We start from the raw sequence: 17,256 nt of genomic DNA on the forward strand, positions 1-17,256 counted from the left end.
GCCCCTTTCTCTTCCATTACAATCGTTATCATTAGGCAGCAAAGCCGTTGCTTCTGGATTCCTTTCCTTAAACTTCATCTACCCACACTTGCTGTGCAATCCTGGCTTGTATACCCCCCCCCCAACTGTTTTTTCTTGGGGGGCAAAGCGGGTGGAGAGGCAACTTTTTCATTTTCTGGCCTGGTTTGGGCAGCTCGGCAATAAATAAATAAATACATTTAAAGTTTCGAAATTCCACTGCAAACAACACCCGCAGCCCGGATTGAATCGCCTTGTTTACCTTTTTCTTGTGGCTTGTTGTGCTAATTGACTTGTTTTCTCCAAGGAGAACCTACCCCTCTGAACATCCCCACCCCCTTTTTTTTTCAAGGCGTTGACTGCTTTTCAGGAAACTGCGATTTGTGAGAGTACCTACCCATTTTTAAGGGAGAATCCCTGACCCTTTTGTGTCTGCCGTATCGTGTTATAGGAATTACTCTCCTATTAAAAAAAAAAAGCAACAAAAAAAATTGATTTCCATCCAAAAGGGCTAATTACATTACTTACAGTAAATAGCAGCCCTGCTGTCCAGGGTCTACTGTGCCAACCGAGAAAAAAATACCGGCTTATTTCACTTGATTGGCTCCATCTTTGTGTGAAATTGTGTTTTATGAGCTGTATTCTGGCACTGGAAGGAATGTAGCAACACTCAATCTGCAAATAACATTCATTTCAGCTACTTGGGGCGAAAGAGAAGGGAGGATTTGGGGGTTACATGGGCGGGGGCGGAGACTCCGGGAGTCCCTGTTCGAAAGGAAATGGGGGCTGGAGGGGGTGTTTTCACGAGTCATGCTGGAGTTTAGGGCGGAAGGCCACTAAGGGAGCCAGGGGAGCAGAACCGCCGCCAGGAAGATCCTGCAGCGGGGATTGAGGTGTCAGGAAACAGCCTGCAGCTGTTGCAGAGAAAGGCAAGGCGGAGAATGGTGTGAAAAGTAAGTGTGGAGAACCGAGAGCTGGCCCAGACTGACTGTCCCACCCAGCCCTGCACACAGCGCTCGCTGGCACCGGCGCAGCCAGCTGAAATCCCCGTTTCTCCCCGCGGGTTATAGTGCGCGGCGCAGCGCTGCAGCTGGGGAATGGTTCCAGGGGGGGGGCTTCCTCCCTGCCCCATAACCCCCCTCCCCAGCTCACGGGACAAGGTGGGGCTGCGGCTGGGGTTTGCTTGCACTGTGAGGCTGAGGGCGAAGGACCGGGGTCTGCGCCCGGCTGGACGTTAACACGGCTGGAAGTTTAAACTTCACCTGGGAGGGATGCTGGGGGGTTACTGATCCCCCTGCGGCTGGGCAGGAGCAAGGTGGCTGGCGCTATCCCCAGCGTGCAATCTCTGCCCCGAGCCTGCGGTTACGTCTTCCACGTGGAAGCCTGGATCCACCGGACACGAGCGGGGCTAATTATCCAGCATCATTTCCGTGGACACAATAACTGGGGGAAGGGGGAGGTTGCTTAATGCTCTTTGGTTAATTACACTGCTGGCAAGGTCCAGCCGCTCCCCACGATAGTAACCTCCACCTACGCCCACAAAGGTGTTCTCCTCATTTTCCTGCCACCACCAAAGGGCCCAAATGGGGGTGAATCTGGGGTCTAGAGGCGGCCTTGGCCATTCAGCACCACCAAATGAGACAATAAACACTGCAAGATCCTGTACTTCTATAGGCGAAGCTGGGGGGAGGGGGAGGCGAGATGGGAGAGACCCACCAAAACAGTCCAGTCGCACTTCTCAGCTCACCAACCCTGCACAGGATGCTCTGAGTTTCCCTTGTGCCTGTAACCCCCGTTTCCCGGGACTGTGTGTGTGTGTGTTTGGGGTGGGGTGGGGGTATAGATCCCACCCCAACCACCATCCCCAACTGGCATGTTTGTCACTGCTTGCCCATCACCGGGGGTTGAGAGGAGGATGACAGGTCTTTGTTGTCTGAATAAAAATCAGTGGCAGCTCTAGGGAGAGAACTCCTCCTACTAAATTATCAAAAATGGGCTGGCTTTAGTCTCTTAACAAATTGGACAGAGCTCCGGAAAGCAGCAGTCCCAAATCCAACCTACAGGCACTGGGAACTTTAAAGCAACCAGGGACTGCTGAAAATAGCACTTCTTTTTGCTTTCTTTGTGTTCAAAACTATTTCCTTTCCCGGCCGATTTGGCTGCCCCTAGTTCCAAGTCTCTCCAGTCAGGAGCCCCCGCTCTCCAGCGCAGTAACAGATTCTCCTGCTTTTTTTTTTTGTTTTGTTTTTGTTGTTCTTACTATATTATTTTTCTTCTCCCCCTTGTTTGTTTTCTGCACATCTTCAGGAAGCCCTCGGTGCTTGTGCAAAGAGAAGCCACTATTGCAATCTCCCTCTGCCTGAGCCGTGCGCCTTGGTGTAGACATTTTGGATGATCTAAAGACTCTGGGGTCTGTATATGGAAATAGTGGGGTGCAGAGCAGAAGAAAATACTTGTCCTTTCCGTCCCCCAGCCATGCTTTTCCACGGGATCTCCGGAGGCCACATCCAAGGAATCATGGAGGAGATGGAGAGGAGATCCAAGACCGAGTCCCGCCTGGCCAAAGGCGGACAGATGAACGGCCGGGAAACGGTAAGAAAGAAGCGAGCACCCCTTTAAAGGGAATCACTGCAAGATACGAGCCTGCACCCTGATAGACACAGCCTGGGGGAAGAGAGAGACTCTGTTTTCCTCCCTCCCCCATTCCCTTACGCCCCTTAAGTTTAGAAACATTTCTGAGGCTCACGTTAAACACCAATCGCTCTCTAATGGAGTCTGTTATGCTGGGAGGCTGAGCCATGCATTCGTCTAATATTTGTGTGTGTGTGTGTCTATGTGTGTCTATGTGTGTGTGTGCGCGCGCGCGCGCGCTCAACTGAGTCATAAGAGGGAAAATATTTTAAGTTTCATAAGAGGGACACGTTTTAATTCATTACAGCGAAGCAGACCTCTGACTCCTGCATAGTTTGCAGTGGGGGCCTTGCTTTCTCGTTTATCAAGGGGCTACAGGCCGGGTTTTGAAAAGGTGCATTTTACCCTTAGCAGCCCTGGCACTTTCCAAACTGGATTGTAGAAATCTTCGCTGCAAAATAGTTTGTTTTCTTCCGGGCGAGGGGCAGTGTTTAAAGTAAAAATGTAGCTTTAATGTCTGAAAAGGGAGCAGCCCCGCTGAATGTTATTTCTTACGATACATTGTCTGGAAATAATATCTCTTTTCTTAGCAAACGAGTTGAAACCTTAGCACCCCACGTCTGGAGAAACGGTCCCCTAGCTTCATGCAATATCTTCTGCAAAGCAAGCTTCTGCCTTTCTCCTACTTGTAGGACTTCCGTTGAGCACTAGAACACAAAGTAATCGCCTGGGGAACTGCTTTACCGAGCTATTGGGTCCCCCCCCCAGTTAAATAAACTCCTGAGGGTTTTATAGTGTTAATGCAACTCATTCCCCCAGTTGTTACAAAAAAGGAAAAACATTGAATTGCGTTTGCATTTGCAGCTAAAAAGAATTCGGTGATAAGAACAGATGGATTTTTACTTTTCATAAAAAACAAAACAAAACCCAACTATTTTAAGTTCACGTTTGGGGGGGGGTTAGTCTGGTATGTACACTATCCCTCCATCTCCGTTTCTTATTACTGCGATTTCTTATGGAAAACAGGCCAACAGAAACTTGAAAAAGTTTATTCATGAAAGGAAAAGTCAATAATTTTAAGGGGGAAACCCTCCCTGTGCATTCTTTTCATTAGGATCACTCTCCAACATTTTGATTGTTCTCAATTAATTCTTCATGGACTATTTTCCCTTCATTTCAGCTTTAAGTGGCCTATTTGCATTTAGAGGAGGGGTTTTAAATAGTTTAAGCTGTATTCAAATTTAACAGGAATTCGAATTGGGAGTGTCTCCACTGATGCAAATTTCCAGGGCAGCAAGGAGATATTTTCCTACTTGTAAAATACTCGCTAGTCTGGATTTCCTAGCACCAAAAGGTGCAATTTTAAAGCTAACGGGGAAGATACATCCAACTCTGTAACTTCCCCAGGACTAGAAAACAATCAGTTCTCGTTTCCTAGTGAGGCCTAATCACCGGGCTACAGGTACAGAAATGAAGTTACATCATTAGAGAAGGTGTAATGGGCTAAACAGCCAAGTCGTGTCCTAGTAAATACTTCCCTAGGGGAGATGGTCTGGCCCCCTCAAAGGCCAGAGCAAATGCAGCCAGTTCTGTTCCAAACAGATGGGGTTTTTTCCTGTGAGCCCTGCCTTTGGTTCTTGCGGCAGTCCCAGTCCAAGCATCACACCGCCCGCTTGTCTTGATTTGCTTTCTCATCCACTTTTCTGTGGTTGTTTTGCAGAACATGCCCCCAATGAGCCCCGAGAAGCCTGCTTTGTGTGCTGGTTGTGGAGGGAAGATCTCAGACAGATATTACCTGCTGGCTGTTGACAAACAATGGCACCTCAGGTGTCTCAAATGCTGTGAATGTAAACTGGCTTTGGAGTCAGAACTCACCTGCTTTGCCAAGGACGGCAGTATTTACTGCAAGGAGGATTATTACAGGTACAGCACTCAGTCCCTACCGGTTCAAATGCACATCCCTTCCCAGAACAGCAGCGGCCAAACCGCTCATCTCCAGCTCGGGATAGCTTCTTATAGGCAGAGACTCCTCGTTTATATACACGTGGCTTTAGGGCAATTGTATCAAATGTGCCCCCTCTGTAAATCTCGCACGTGTAAAATACTGATCGACATTTTCAAGAGACAAAGTTAAAGCATGTTACGATATAAACAACAGGAGACAGTCAGTTTCCCACTGGTCTAGGTGCTGTGGATCGCTGCCTAAATTTCAAACAAAAGTTTCCCTCTCGCTGTAGCGTGTATATTTATTTCCCGTTTCACAAGAGCAGGGGTCACCCTCCTGAACTGGCTAGGTAATGGCAAAGCTCCGGTTTGGAGAGACGCTGTAAAAAATAGCAGAGACAGCTCTTATTAATACAACAAACCATCCTTTCTGCTAAATCAAATCAACTCCTTCCAGCTCACCACTAGATTTTTAATTCTCACAGGTCAGTGGCTCTAGACATGCAGAATTCCAGCAGAGCGCAGTTTCGTGGCTTGCTTGATTTGTTTCGATTTTCTGTTTTTTTTCCCCCGGGTGCCACGTTCTCTCTCCCTCCCAGCCTCTCAATCTGGTTTACGGTTTAAGGAACGAAAGGGAAGTGAGAACAAGTTTTCTCCCAATGCTGCTTATTTATCTTCATTAACGCTAGTCGAGATGTTGTAAAATAAAATTAAAAAATAAAAAAATCCAGGCAGAAAGATCAGTTTCCTGAGAAAATTAAAGTGGACTATTTCTGGCCCATTCTGGTTTTCTCATACACAGAGTTTCTAACAAGCCCAAAGAGTTTACATTAGCCAGGGCGGAGGCTTCAGGAGAGGCCTATGTGAAGGCCGTTCTCTGAGGGTTGGGTAGAAACGGGTCCAGCTGCAAGATTTGGGGAGCAAATATTTTTAGGCTCTCAGTTCAGGAGCAGAAACGAGGGTGGGAGGTGCGTGATTCAAGTCAGCGGAGCTGGGCAGCACCCGGGGGCTGGGCAGTACCTAGCACCTTCCTGGTTGATGCCCACTTTTCTGTTTCCTTCAGAAGGTTCTCCGTGCAGAGATGTGCCCGCTGCCACCTTGGGATCTCAGCCTCTGAAATGGTCATGAGAGCCAGGGAGTCGGTTTATCACTTGAGCTGCTTCACCTGCACCACCTGCAACAAGACTCTGACCACAGGCGATCACTTTGGCATGAAGGACAACCTGGTTTACTGCAGGGCCCATTTCGAGACCCTTTTGCAAGGCGAATACCCGCCTCAGTTGAGCTATACTGAGCTGGCTGCCAAGAGCGGAGGGCTGGCACTGCCTTACTTCAATGGCACCGGCACAGTCCAGAAAGGGAGGCCCAGGAAGAGAAAAAGCCCAGCTCTAGGAGTGGACATCGTCAGTTACAACTCAGGTGAGAACAGCGCCCTGAACCTTTCACTCCACAGAAAGGGGCCTTCTCAGACTCCCCTCCCCTCCCCTCCCCAGCCAGGCAGTGCCTCTGTAACTCAGCCAGGCCAAATCTTGCTTAACCGTTGGAAAATCAAACAAACAGTCCTCTGAGGGCTGGAGCATTTGCAGGAAAGCGAACAGAAGCCCTTCTAAAAAGCTGTCTTCCTCTATTAATGTCAAATCCCCAGACAGTCACTGCCCAGGGTGAAGACAACACCCCACTCCTGCCCCCAAACCCAGCCCGATGTTTCTGTAGGAATGCGGGAGATGTGGTTGCTTTGATTGTCTCAAAATCAAACCCTCCACCCCTCGGACCCCAATTCAGGGTCACCTAAACTGATCAACAGAAAATAAATCTGGAGGAAACATGTCTGATTTCCGTAGGCCCGCAGGCCTGCATGTGAATCCGTAGAGACGCAGTTGTTGTAACCCATTCCCCAGGCTGAATAGTTTCCTATTTTGCTGGCACTTTTTTTTTTACCCTCTCCTCCGCCAGCAGCTCCCTGCAGCGGGGCAATAACAAGTAGCGTATCTGCTCCGTTCCCAATGAAAGGAAGGGACAACAGCTGAGCTGAAACCGCGTTATTATTTGAAACGCGTTTAACGTTAGTACCTTTGTCATCCAAACATCAGAACTAGTTCCGCACCAGAAAGCGCCACGGACCCGAATTAAATAGTTTCAGGCAAGTCACACGGAGTTTCACTAACCTGAAGACGAACGAATTAACCGAATTTAAAACTGACCGATCCCAAACGAATGTTTTCACTGAGTTTCGATTTATTCATGAGTTGCCCTGTAACACGGAAAGAAAGGTGTGTGTTGGGGGTGGGGGTGTTACAGTGAGCAGCTTTGTGTTTTCCCGTGTAGGCAGCAAGACTTTTAACTCCCCGTTAAGCTGGGGGGCGGAATCCTGGGCGGTGATCTGCAGTTTGGCTGGGAAAGGCGCCTATGGATGGTGGGTCCATGTCCTGTAATGTGGGGTGCTCGAGGACTCACAACTTGGTTCAATGAAGCAAAGCGCTCTGAAGCGGTCAGCGCGGAGGAGTGCACAGAAAAGGGGACCTGTCTATTTCAGTTTGAAGAAACTGCTCTGCGCTCCATACAAACGCACCAACTCCGGCCTGGAATTCCGTCCCCAAGTTCAACCCACTGCCACCGAGACACAAAGATTCCTCCCTTCCTCCCACCAGCACAAACCCCAGTCCTCCCCGGACGGGCACTTCTCTTTGGGGCTGTTTGTGAAGAGGGCTTCAGTGTGGAACTGCTTGGCTGTGCGAGGCTATTTCAGCTCCTCTGATGCGTGGACCTTGGAGCCAGGGCAATCAGTGCATTAATTGTTCTTTGTTAATTGAAGATGACATTGGAATCCCTGGCCACTGAGCAGTCCCTAATCAATTCCCTAAAGGGTATGACGGAAGGGGAACCTGTAGCCCAGTCACTCGCTTCTAACGGTGGATTGAGAGCCAGGAATTCAAATTTGGATCCATGTTATTCCTTATTCGCATCAATTGTCCGAGCTCCCCCAGACCCCTAGAAACCAAACATTTAGAAGTAATCCACTGTGCTAATTAGGCTCTCAAGCCTGGGGAAAGGCGAAAAAAATTGGCTACAGCGAAAAACCCTTTGAACGCTAATGTGGGGCGCAGTGAAACGCATTTTTAAAGGCAAATGTGGTGTTTGCGTTTGTATGTTAGGCTAAAAAGTCTTTTCTTTCTTTCTCCCAATCGCCCCCGGATAGTTAGCGGGGCCAGTCTCTGCAAAGGAGGTTAAAAAGCCTCATCTAGGACTAGGAGACAAAATGTAGCTCACCCAAACGGGAACGCAGAGTTTACACGGGAAAATGTCCGAGTAAAACGAAGCTACTTCTGACCGGCTTCTTTCGACTCAGTCAAGATCAGCCAATATAATTTTTGTAGCTTTAGCATATCAATTTTGGGGGTGGGGAGGGGAGGAAAGGGGGAGACTATAAATACTCAGTGCTGGCACGTGGTCTGGAGAAAGTACATTTTACAACTAAACTAAAGACGGTCTAGCGCTGATAATTCCAACCATTGACCAATTTAACACCCAAGAAAGCCACAGAATCTCTGATGGTTTTAGAATGACATGAAATAGATATAACTGTTATTTGAAAGGGAAAAAAACCCTATGCAGTAGGCAGCCATTTAAAAAAATACATTTTTCCTCGTTCGCCTTTGGCTTCAGGACTGAGAACTATTCTTTTATGTAATTGTCTCCAAAGAGTAACGAATCTAAATAGAAATAAACATACAGGATTCAAAGCGTGAATTTAGAGCAATCGGAAAAGTGGGACACAGATCGGGTGTTTAAACACTTATACTTTCCCAAAGCAGGGAAGAGTCTAAAAGGCAGTATTCTAGGGTATCTTTCTCTCAGATACTAGCCACAACATGTGCTGCCCTTTTGCATATGTAATTAACGGTTTAGCTGGAAACCTAGGTACTGATTCTCTAATCTAATTCAACACAACAGAATAGAAAGGATGAACTGAAAGTCTTTTGTCAGGCACGATGGATTTGGTTTTAAAAGACCTCACCAAATATCACTTTCAATTGTATGTGTCAGGGCAGCAAAAAGGTGTTTTCCCTTTGGTGGTATTTCATTGAATTCTGTACAAAAGAAAGCCAGTAAGTTTTTCCATCTCTAAAATATTGCAATTCCAAGTCTGTTCTACTTTTCAAACTCCAACATGTTCGAACTGCTAAATGAATGTGTTAGTGACCCCTAGTGGCATCTGTAGGCAGGCGTATTTCTCAGGTAAAGGCTGAAAACTCGTTAAAGAACTATGTTTATCAGAAGCCTGATCATTACTAAAGCCAAAATATTTGTCTTTAGACCTGTTTAACTGCAATTTTACACCCTGATGGGTTCCTGAACATGGACACTAGTGCTCAGTGATTGTTTTGTCTCTTAGCTGTAATTCACTGTGAAAACATCTCTGAACACTAGAACATAATTTAAACATTTCCATAACGTATTTGTGCTAAAAACTTATCAAGTTTCGGACTGCACTCTGCAGCTAGGCAAAGGAATCCATTTGTTGTGCTAGATTGTAATTGACGATGTAAAAGAATCTGAAGAGGGGCAAAAACTTACCTTTTCAATAAATCAAGATGCTTTCTTAATCAAAACACATACATCGTCCTATTCATACTGCAAGGTGAAGGACATTATGGAAACAACCCAAACTTCTAAAAAAATGAATTAAATGTGTTGCTAGCCCTGATTCAGCAAACAATTTGATCACACAATGGAGAAAAAGTTTATTCTCAAACAAGATTATATGAATCTTGCTTAGATTATGTGTGTATGTATGTGTATATATTTTATATATTCACACATTCATAAAGAGGCAGGATAGTGTTGTGGCTAGGCACTGGAGTAGGCTCTAGGAGAACTGGGTTTTGTTCTCGGCTCTGACACAGTCCTCTTTTGTGACCTTGGATGAATCACTTAATCTCTTTGTTTCTCTGTTCTTCAGCTACAAACTGGAGACCTAACAATACTTCAGAGGGTTATGACACTAACACCATTAATATTTCTGAGGGGCTCAGATACTACAGTGATAAGTACCCTATAAATAATGTACTTGATCCATATTAGCTACTATATGTTAGAAATAATTTCTATTTTGAGAGCAACTGTGTTGAACAATTGTCCAAAGGACAGAAAGGTCATCAAATCTGAACAGTTTAAGTTATCTCAAAATGAAGACAATTTTTCTTTCCCTAGAGCAATGTTTTGCACAGCTATTGCTCAAGAACTCGATCTCTTATGGTGTGTAAATGTAATAACTATGCAAAGTGTATTTGGTGAGATCTTGACAATGGGAAGTGTATTGTGCTGGCCACTAAAAAAAAGATGGTGCAAAGAAACATGCAGTAATGTATTGCCTGAATTTGAGCTGTAGACTAGTTTTTCAGGCAATAATGTAGCATTTTAAGCCACACAATGCTATTTCAGCCACTTAGAGAACAGACTGGTGTAATTATTATATAAATTGGGATTGTCAGAGGCACCTGAGGTAGTTATGAGCCCGTGTTCCATTGACTTAGGCACCTTGGAAAAGCCAAGCCATGATAAATAAATAAATGCTCAGAAACCATGGTGACAAATGTGCTATAAGAGGCTAGCTAGGCTAGACAGTCAGATAAACTGGAATTGTTGCTGCATAACTTCAATGCTTTAATAAAGAATGGCCTGCAATTGGCTAAAATAACTTCTTAGGGCCAAATTTTGATATACTTGTTCACCATGAATAGTATTTTACTGCTCAAACAGTCCCATTGAAGGCAGTAGGACTGCATGTGGAATAAAGTGTTATTCAGCAAGTGTAAAAATATTGGAAACCTGATCCTAAGTTACTTCCAAGGTAATTTCCACTTCCAGATGGTTTCAGAGCTATCAGTTTATTTTATTTGAAAATACAGATATGACTATAATTGCAGCTAGAATCTCTTCCATCCTGGATGAGCATTCACCTGATCCTTTGTTTATGTGTTGTGCAGCTACCATATGTAACTGTTGACTTATCTCTTAATTCAGTAGGGAGCAAAGCTCTGAGAAGACTTGAGCTTTTTATTTTTGGGGTAGTTGAAAGTTGTTTTACCTCTTTCTAGCACTGCAGGTCTCAGAGGCTCTACTGACTGATGCAATGCAAAATGCTAGCTGTGTGTTTTTCATGTTGGTGGGAGGGGGGGAGGGACTGGGAGTTGGCTAAGACTAGTTAATAAATCCAACTGTAGGGAAGTAGACTAAAGGAAATTCAGATGAAGAATTAATGAAGCCTGGGCTAATTTACATGGTACATTCTTAACAATTTTTAAATTATTTTTTTTAAATTCATATTCTTTGTTATGTGACAATCAGGTTTGCCCTCTGTGTGATTGAGCTAGCTTTGTAAAATATAATCCTGAAAGTTATCAGATTATTTTCCAGGCCAAAAAGTATAACATGGATGACTTTGTTATTTTTCTTGGTATTTGTGTCATTCCTGTCCCAAGCATAGGCAGTGACACCATGGTACCCAGCACTACTACTGGCCTGGTGTGCAACTCACACCCATGAGGCAGTAATCTGTAATATATTTCTTATTCAAAGTCACTTTAACAACTTTACACATCATCAAATCAAGGCACATCTTTAGCTCTGTGGTCTTGTAGTTGGCCATTCCACAGTATGGTCTATGTAGGTGCCAATCTAGCTGTGGTAACATTGCAGGCACCAACCCCAACACTTTTCATATAAAATTCTAGGCAGAATCCAAATGTATTTATTTTGGGTTTTATCAACAAACAATTCAGTATTTATACTTGTCATAACAAGCCTTCCCACCTAATGCTTCTTTTTTTGCCTAGTGGTGATTTGGGAGGATTCAAAATGTTGGTTTGATCTTTACTCTTCTCTCAAGCTAGGGCAGTTTCAATGAGTGAAATTTTAAATGACTCTTTGGAAACGTAACAAAACCTTCATCACTAGAGGGACCTGAAAATTAATGCCAAAGCAGTGAAACTTGGCAGATCTACCTTCAATATACTGTTTCCTTAGCAGGTGTGAGCCTGGGGGATATAATAAATGTTAAGAACAGGAAAAGGCCATCCTCCTCCTGACCTTTATTTGTTAATCTAAATACCACTTCCTGCCCATCCCGACACCATATTAGCTCAATCCCCTCTTTCTTCTCCAAAAATAGCGTGTGATTCTGGAAACTTGCCTTAGTTTTATTTACTATAGTATGATGCATGATCACCACCAACTCCTTGTTGTGTCATGTTGTTTACTGATCAGGTTGTAATGAGAATGAGGCAGATCACCTGGACAGAGACCAGCAGCCTTACCCCCCATCCCAGAAGACTAAGCGCATGCGCACTTCCTTCAAACACCACCAGCTCCGCACCATGAAGTCCTACTTTGCTATCAACCACAACCCAGATGCCAAGGACCTCAAGCAGCTTGCCCAGAAAACGGGCCTGACCAAGAGAGTTCTGCAGGTAAGAAGCCACCATCACAGGCTTGACAAAACTCCCCTCCCCCTGCCAATATAATAGTATCTCCCTTATTTAGACTGTTATATGTATATCTCTTCTTCTTAGTATAATATTGCTGTGTCCCTAGTGAGTGTGCAGAGAACTTAATGGGTAAAGTACTATATGGCAGTGTATAGCTCACCACCCAAATTCAGCCCACAGAATTCTGAAATGTAGTTTGTGATCACCCTCATCCTCGATATGAGGGAACTATCTCCAAAGACTACAAGCCCCAGTGAGGGAAGCAATGCATCGTGGGACTTGTAGTCTCTATGTGGTGACCTCTATATTAAGCGGGTAGAAGCAATCTGCTCCATTTTACACAAATGAGGTGCAGCCTTTGGGCTCCCTAAGTTGTCATTGTGGCCCTTGGTTGGGCAAAGTCTAGGTTTCCCTGGGATATGGCAAGCAAGCTTTGGCTGATACGATCCTCCAGGACCAGATTGCTTCCTTTCTCCATGTCTATCACTAAGGGCCTCCATAGTAAAGTCAACAGTTAGTCACTCCCCTACCTAAAATACTCCCCCCAAAAAACACAGTTTAAAAAAATAAATAACTGTAAATCCCCTCTCATTGTGTGCTAGCTCAGTGAAATTAAAGTGAGGTATGTAGTGCTGTGTGCAGTGTGCAGAGAGAGGGCAGTGATCGAGGCAAAAGGAGAATCTATTAGCATTAATTGCTTGTCCATGTTACATGTCACCTAAAACATTTTAAATGAACCCACAGCTTTATAGGGAAGAGGACTAGGAAACCCATATTAATAACCAGTGCTATAGGGGATAGTGTCATTTCCCCTTTTAAAGTTTTCAGACTTTAAAAATGGTCACAAAAGTTTACCAGCCCAAGCACAAAATCTTTACTTTACCCATCCTTTACCATGATGACCTAGGTAATGGAACAACACCCCCCACCCCAAGGATATGTTACTTGCCCATCAGAAAAGTTACTCTCCTTGGATGAGTGGGTGAGTAGACTTCTGCAAGGCTGCTCTAGGAGATCCTCATCGTGGGCGTCAATGTTCCTTTAATCAGCACCCACAGTGCTGGACCTAATGTACAGATGCCTTTGTATGACGGAAACGATGCAAACTAGTAGTAAACAAAGATGTAGAGTTACTTAGATGATTTGCCAAACAAAAACAAACATAAAAATACATAAAAGCAAAAACAAAAACAAAAAGCAAACATCGGTAAAGAAATCAATTGGGATTGGTTTGCAGGTTTGGTTCCAAAACGCAAGAGCCAAATTCAGAAGGAACCTTTTGCGGCAGGAGAATGGGGGTGTCGATAAAGCTGATGGCACGTCACTTCCGGCACCGCCCTCAGCAGACAGCGGCGCTCTCACTCCACCCGGCACTGCGACCACTTTAACAGACCTGACCAATCCCACTATCACTGTAGTGACATCAGTGACCTCTAACTTGGACAGCCACGAATCCGGGAGCCCCTCACAAACTACCTTAACGAACCTTTTCTAACATTTGAGTTTTTTTTAATTCTTATTCTTCTTTATTATTATTTACAAGACTCTTTATTTTTTTTTAAACAAACCCACAAAATATTTGGGAAAACAAACAGCTTGGTGTGTAGCATCTGCAGCCACTTGGCAAATGAGTTTGCAGTAATATGTCTCCATTATAAATGAACATATTTTGTCTATAAATTGTATTTGGATTTTTTTTAATTCATCAGACAATTGAAGGGAAAGTTATGATTCATTCTAATAAGTGCCTCTTAAAATTGTATGTTACTTATTTCCAGAATCTTGGGGGGGGGAAGAGAGGGAGAAGAAAATTATATTCCCAGTCTGATAATCCGAGAAAGCCTCTAACAGTTCATTTAAAGCCAATAGTTTGCTGCTCCAGGATTGTATGTGCATTTATGGAGTTTCAGAGTCCTAAGTCTAACTTTATTTTTATAATACATGTTTAAGTTTCATACTATGTATTTTTCACACCTACAAAACAAATCAAATTAGGAATTGGAATAGACAGAGGCATTCCAAGTGTCAATGCTTCTTCTTCTTTTTCTTCTTCTTCTTCTTCTTTTTTGTTTGTATAAATATTAGTTATGAGCTTGACCCTGTATTCATTGAGCACCCAAAATTCCCATGCAGGTCAATAATCTCAACCCTGCAAGCCATTCATCCAAGTGGAATGTCCATTGACACCAGTGGGAGTAGGGCATGGATGGAGGACTTGCAGGATTAGGCTCAATGGGACTGGTGTGTAGGTAAGGACTGCAAGATCAGGCCCTTGGTCTGTGAATTCTGAATTATGCACACCAAAGGCCTTCATCCTGCAAACACTTATGCTCCAGAGTAACTTTACTCATGTAAGGAGGCTCACTAAAGTATACACCAGAGGAACTATTCAAATGAAAAGTCCCATTGATTTCAATGAGTTTTCTCATATGAGTAAGGTTACTCTGTTGCATCACTGTTTGCAGGATTGGGCCACAAGGCTGAATAATTCAATATAAGTTTTAGCATTGCCTAGGCAAAATTTCATTTTTTCCCACTCTGCCATAAATGCCACTGATTTTAATTAAAAAAAAAAAAGAAAACAATTCACTCTATATGGCCCTGATCCTGCATCATTAAAGCCAATGGGAGATTTGTCATTAACTTTAGTGAGTGTAGGATGAAGTTCTAAATGTATACATATCTTTATTACTAAGGCAATTCTCGATTAATTAAACTTTTTCAGGGAAGATGGAAATAAGCAAAATATAATTTATTAAGATGTTTAAGGAAACTGATTTTAGTACATTTTATTCATGCTATTTTGAATTTATTTTAGATGTTTCATGAGATTGTATCAGACACTTTGTTTAATACATGAACTTAAATCTTTAGTACATTAATATTTCTAATATATACTTTAGTTTTTTAACTTTTGTATAAAAGAAAAATGCATTAGAAGAATTCTTATGAAATTTGGAATTGGCAGTGGGTAGCTTTGAGGCAGATAAACTCAGAAGACCTTGTGGATGCTGATCTAAATACATTTCCTAGTTTACAATAGCAATTTTTTTTTCTTTTTCTTTTTCTTTTTTTTTCTTTTTTCTTTCTTTTAATTAAGCTAAAAGTCTGAATGGTCTGGGCAGTGGTGAATGTTCATTTGTTCCCCTTTATTGTAGTTAAAAACAATTAGATTGTGGAAAGTCTGAGAAACAAAAACAAAAAAACAGTCAAGATCTACATCTTGCTTTTAGTGGATTGTTAAGAATAACTTTGCACATAGAATCCACTTTTTAGACCCCATCAAATCTCTCTTTTGGTGGTGAAAGTGGCTATTTAATATATTTTAAAGGTGTCCTTTTTGGCTGTATAAATGTGTGGTTACATATTGACAGTTCACTGCCCACATTAAAGTGCATTATTGTAACTTTTGCTCAGGGTTTTTAGAAAATTAGCACAGAAAAGTAGCTTATTTTTTAAAAAAAAAGATGATGGAAGAGATGTTAACACTGTAATAGAAGAAAGGTGTGTTTGCCATTATATATTTAGCAAGTATGGTTATCATCTTCTATGGAGCTTAAATCTTGACTTTTCCTATTTCTATTACCTTATGGGCATTTACCACTAACCAGACCAAACAACCTTGGTAAGGCTGAGATCTTTATTAATACACTTTTACAGGTAAAAATATTGATACTTATAAATTTTGTTCTTTGACAGAACAATATATGGTACTATAGATCTACTTTATTAAGTAGACTAATTATAACTCAGTTCTACTATGTGCCTTATGATATAACTTGGGAGTAAGTTTGTGAAAAATCAGGATATATGTGTTGTTTGTTAAATTAACTGTTTTAAGCCCTTTTGACACCTCACTAGTTTTGTACTGTTTTACCTCTTATTTCTGAAACTCTTTTTATGGTGTATCCTGTTAGAGGGGACAAACATGTCATAGAAAGCAGTTGTGCACTCTTTCAGATATAGTTGATAAATTCAATAATCTTATATATTGAGCTTCGTGTTTATAGTACAGTAAGTGGTCTAGCAAAATTGTCCATGTTTCTTTGTTTATTGATAAATGCATTGTATAGAAACTATTTCCCCTAAATATTTATGGACCAAACAATTGTGATATATCCTATTAAATTTGTGTGAATAAATCATTTTGGATCCAAGGAGTTTTATTTCCCATCATTTTTTTTTTAATTTAAGTCTACCTGTATCTATGTGTCTCTGCATTTTTACTATGAATGAACGAATGAATGAATGAATGATGTTAAACATGGGAACGCAATCTTATAAATGTGATTTCTTTTTAGGTTTTCACTTTCTTCATAGTAAATGTACTTACCATTGATGGCGCAACTTAGGTTTTAATTTTTAAACCCCCCCCTTTTTTTTGCACATGAAAAGTAATGCCCCACTGATTTGATATTGCAACCTTATCTTAGGATTTTAAAAATCAGATAACTAGCAGCTACAGTAATTGCATGAAAAATATAACAAATAATTATGATGAAATGAATCAAGATTTAATGCTAGGTATATTGAACACAAACTAGAATTGCAGACCCCTAAAAGCCAGGTTGCTCTGTAGTTTAATAAATTGTCACTATGATTTCTTTCAGGGAGAACAAATCTTGGGGCATTACAGCCAAACATCCCGACGTTTGAAAATTCCCTAAAGTATTAAAAGAAGGGGAAAAGTTTGATCGGAAATCCACTGCAGTGAAGACAAAGACAATATTAGGTTATGATAATCATATATTTAAAAAATTTTTGAGCCAAAAACATTTAAAAAATAAAATAAAAGACTCAAATGTCATTTCCTGAATGTTAACAAAACATATGTTATTTTATGGTGTTTAATTATCAGAACAAAAGGCTTAAATAATTTGTGTGGTATTAAAAACAAATTTAGAGAAACTGTGTATAAAACCAGAGCAACCTGGCAGCAATCTATCCAGCCCATATTTGAAGACAATTCTTCTTAAAAACAAATTAAAAATCACATTTGTCAAGCACAAGTACTTGTAAAATAAAATCCGAATGCTTTCATTCCACCTGCTTGCTAATGTGTATTAGTCATATCTGTTAAATGGCATACTGTAAATTCAGAGAAAAAACTTTTCACTCATTTAAGATCATAGGGATCAAAACCCAGTAATTTTAGTACGATTGTTTCTGACTTCTT

General features: G+C 42.1%; 1 protein-coding gene across 3 annotated transcripts; it reads left to right on the top strand.

Moving 5' to 3' along the window:
• Window positions 1-2,436: 2,436 nt before the first annotated feature.
• LHX9 (LIM homeobox 9) lies at window positions 2,437-16,774 on the top strand. Of its 3 annotated transcripts, XM_026656013.1 has the most exons (6): window positions 2,494-2,610; window positions 4,370-4,572; window positions 5,657-6,012; window positions 10,474-10,479; window positions 11,860-12,062; window positions 13,318-13,575. In XM_026656013.1, the coding sequence occupies exons 1-6, from the start codon at window positions 2,494-2,496 to the stop codon at window positions 13,573-13,575; spliced, it is 1,143 nt and encodes a 380-aa protein (XP_026511798.1). The 3 variants fall into 3 exon arrangements, with proteins under 3 accessions (XP_029768287.1, XP_026511797.1, XP_026511798.1); XM_029912427.1 differs by lacking the exons at window positions 10,474-10,479; window positions 13,318-13,575 and adding an exon at window positions 16,691-16,774 and having other exon boundaries at window positions 2,437-2,610; XM_026656012.1 differs by lacking the exon at window positions 10,474-10,479 and having other exon boundaries at window positions 2,437-2,610.
• The last annotated feature ends 482 nt before the right edge of the window (window positions 16,775-17,256 follow it).

This window comes from Terrapene carolina, unplaced genomic scaffold (genome assembly GCF_002925995.2).
Source record: "Terrapene carolina triunguis isolate 2854851 unplaced genomic scaffold, T_m_triunguis-2.0 Scaffold211, whole genome shotgun sequence".
Lineage (NCBI taxonomy): Eukaryota > Metazoa > Chordata > Testudines > Emydidae > Terrapene > Terrapene triunguis.

What these genes read in the sequence shown, in the direction of transcription:
- LHX9 (XM_026656012.1), top strand. Translation starts at nt 2,437, where the DNA reads ATGGAAATAGTGGGGTGCAGAGCAGAAGAAAATACTTGTCCTTTCCGT. An exon ending in AGATGAACGGCCGGGAAACG is followed by an intron (nt 2,611 to 4,369) that starts GTAAGAAAGAAG and finishes GTTGTTTTGCAG; the next exon opens with AACATGCCCCCAATGAGCCC. An exon ending in TGACCAAGAGAGTTCTGCAG is followed by an intron (nt 12,063 to 13,317) that starts GTAAGAAGCCAC and finishes ATTGGTTTGCAG; the next exon opens with GTTTGGTTCCAAAACGCAAG.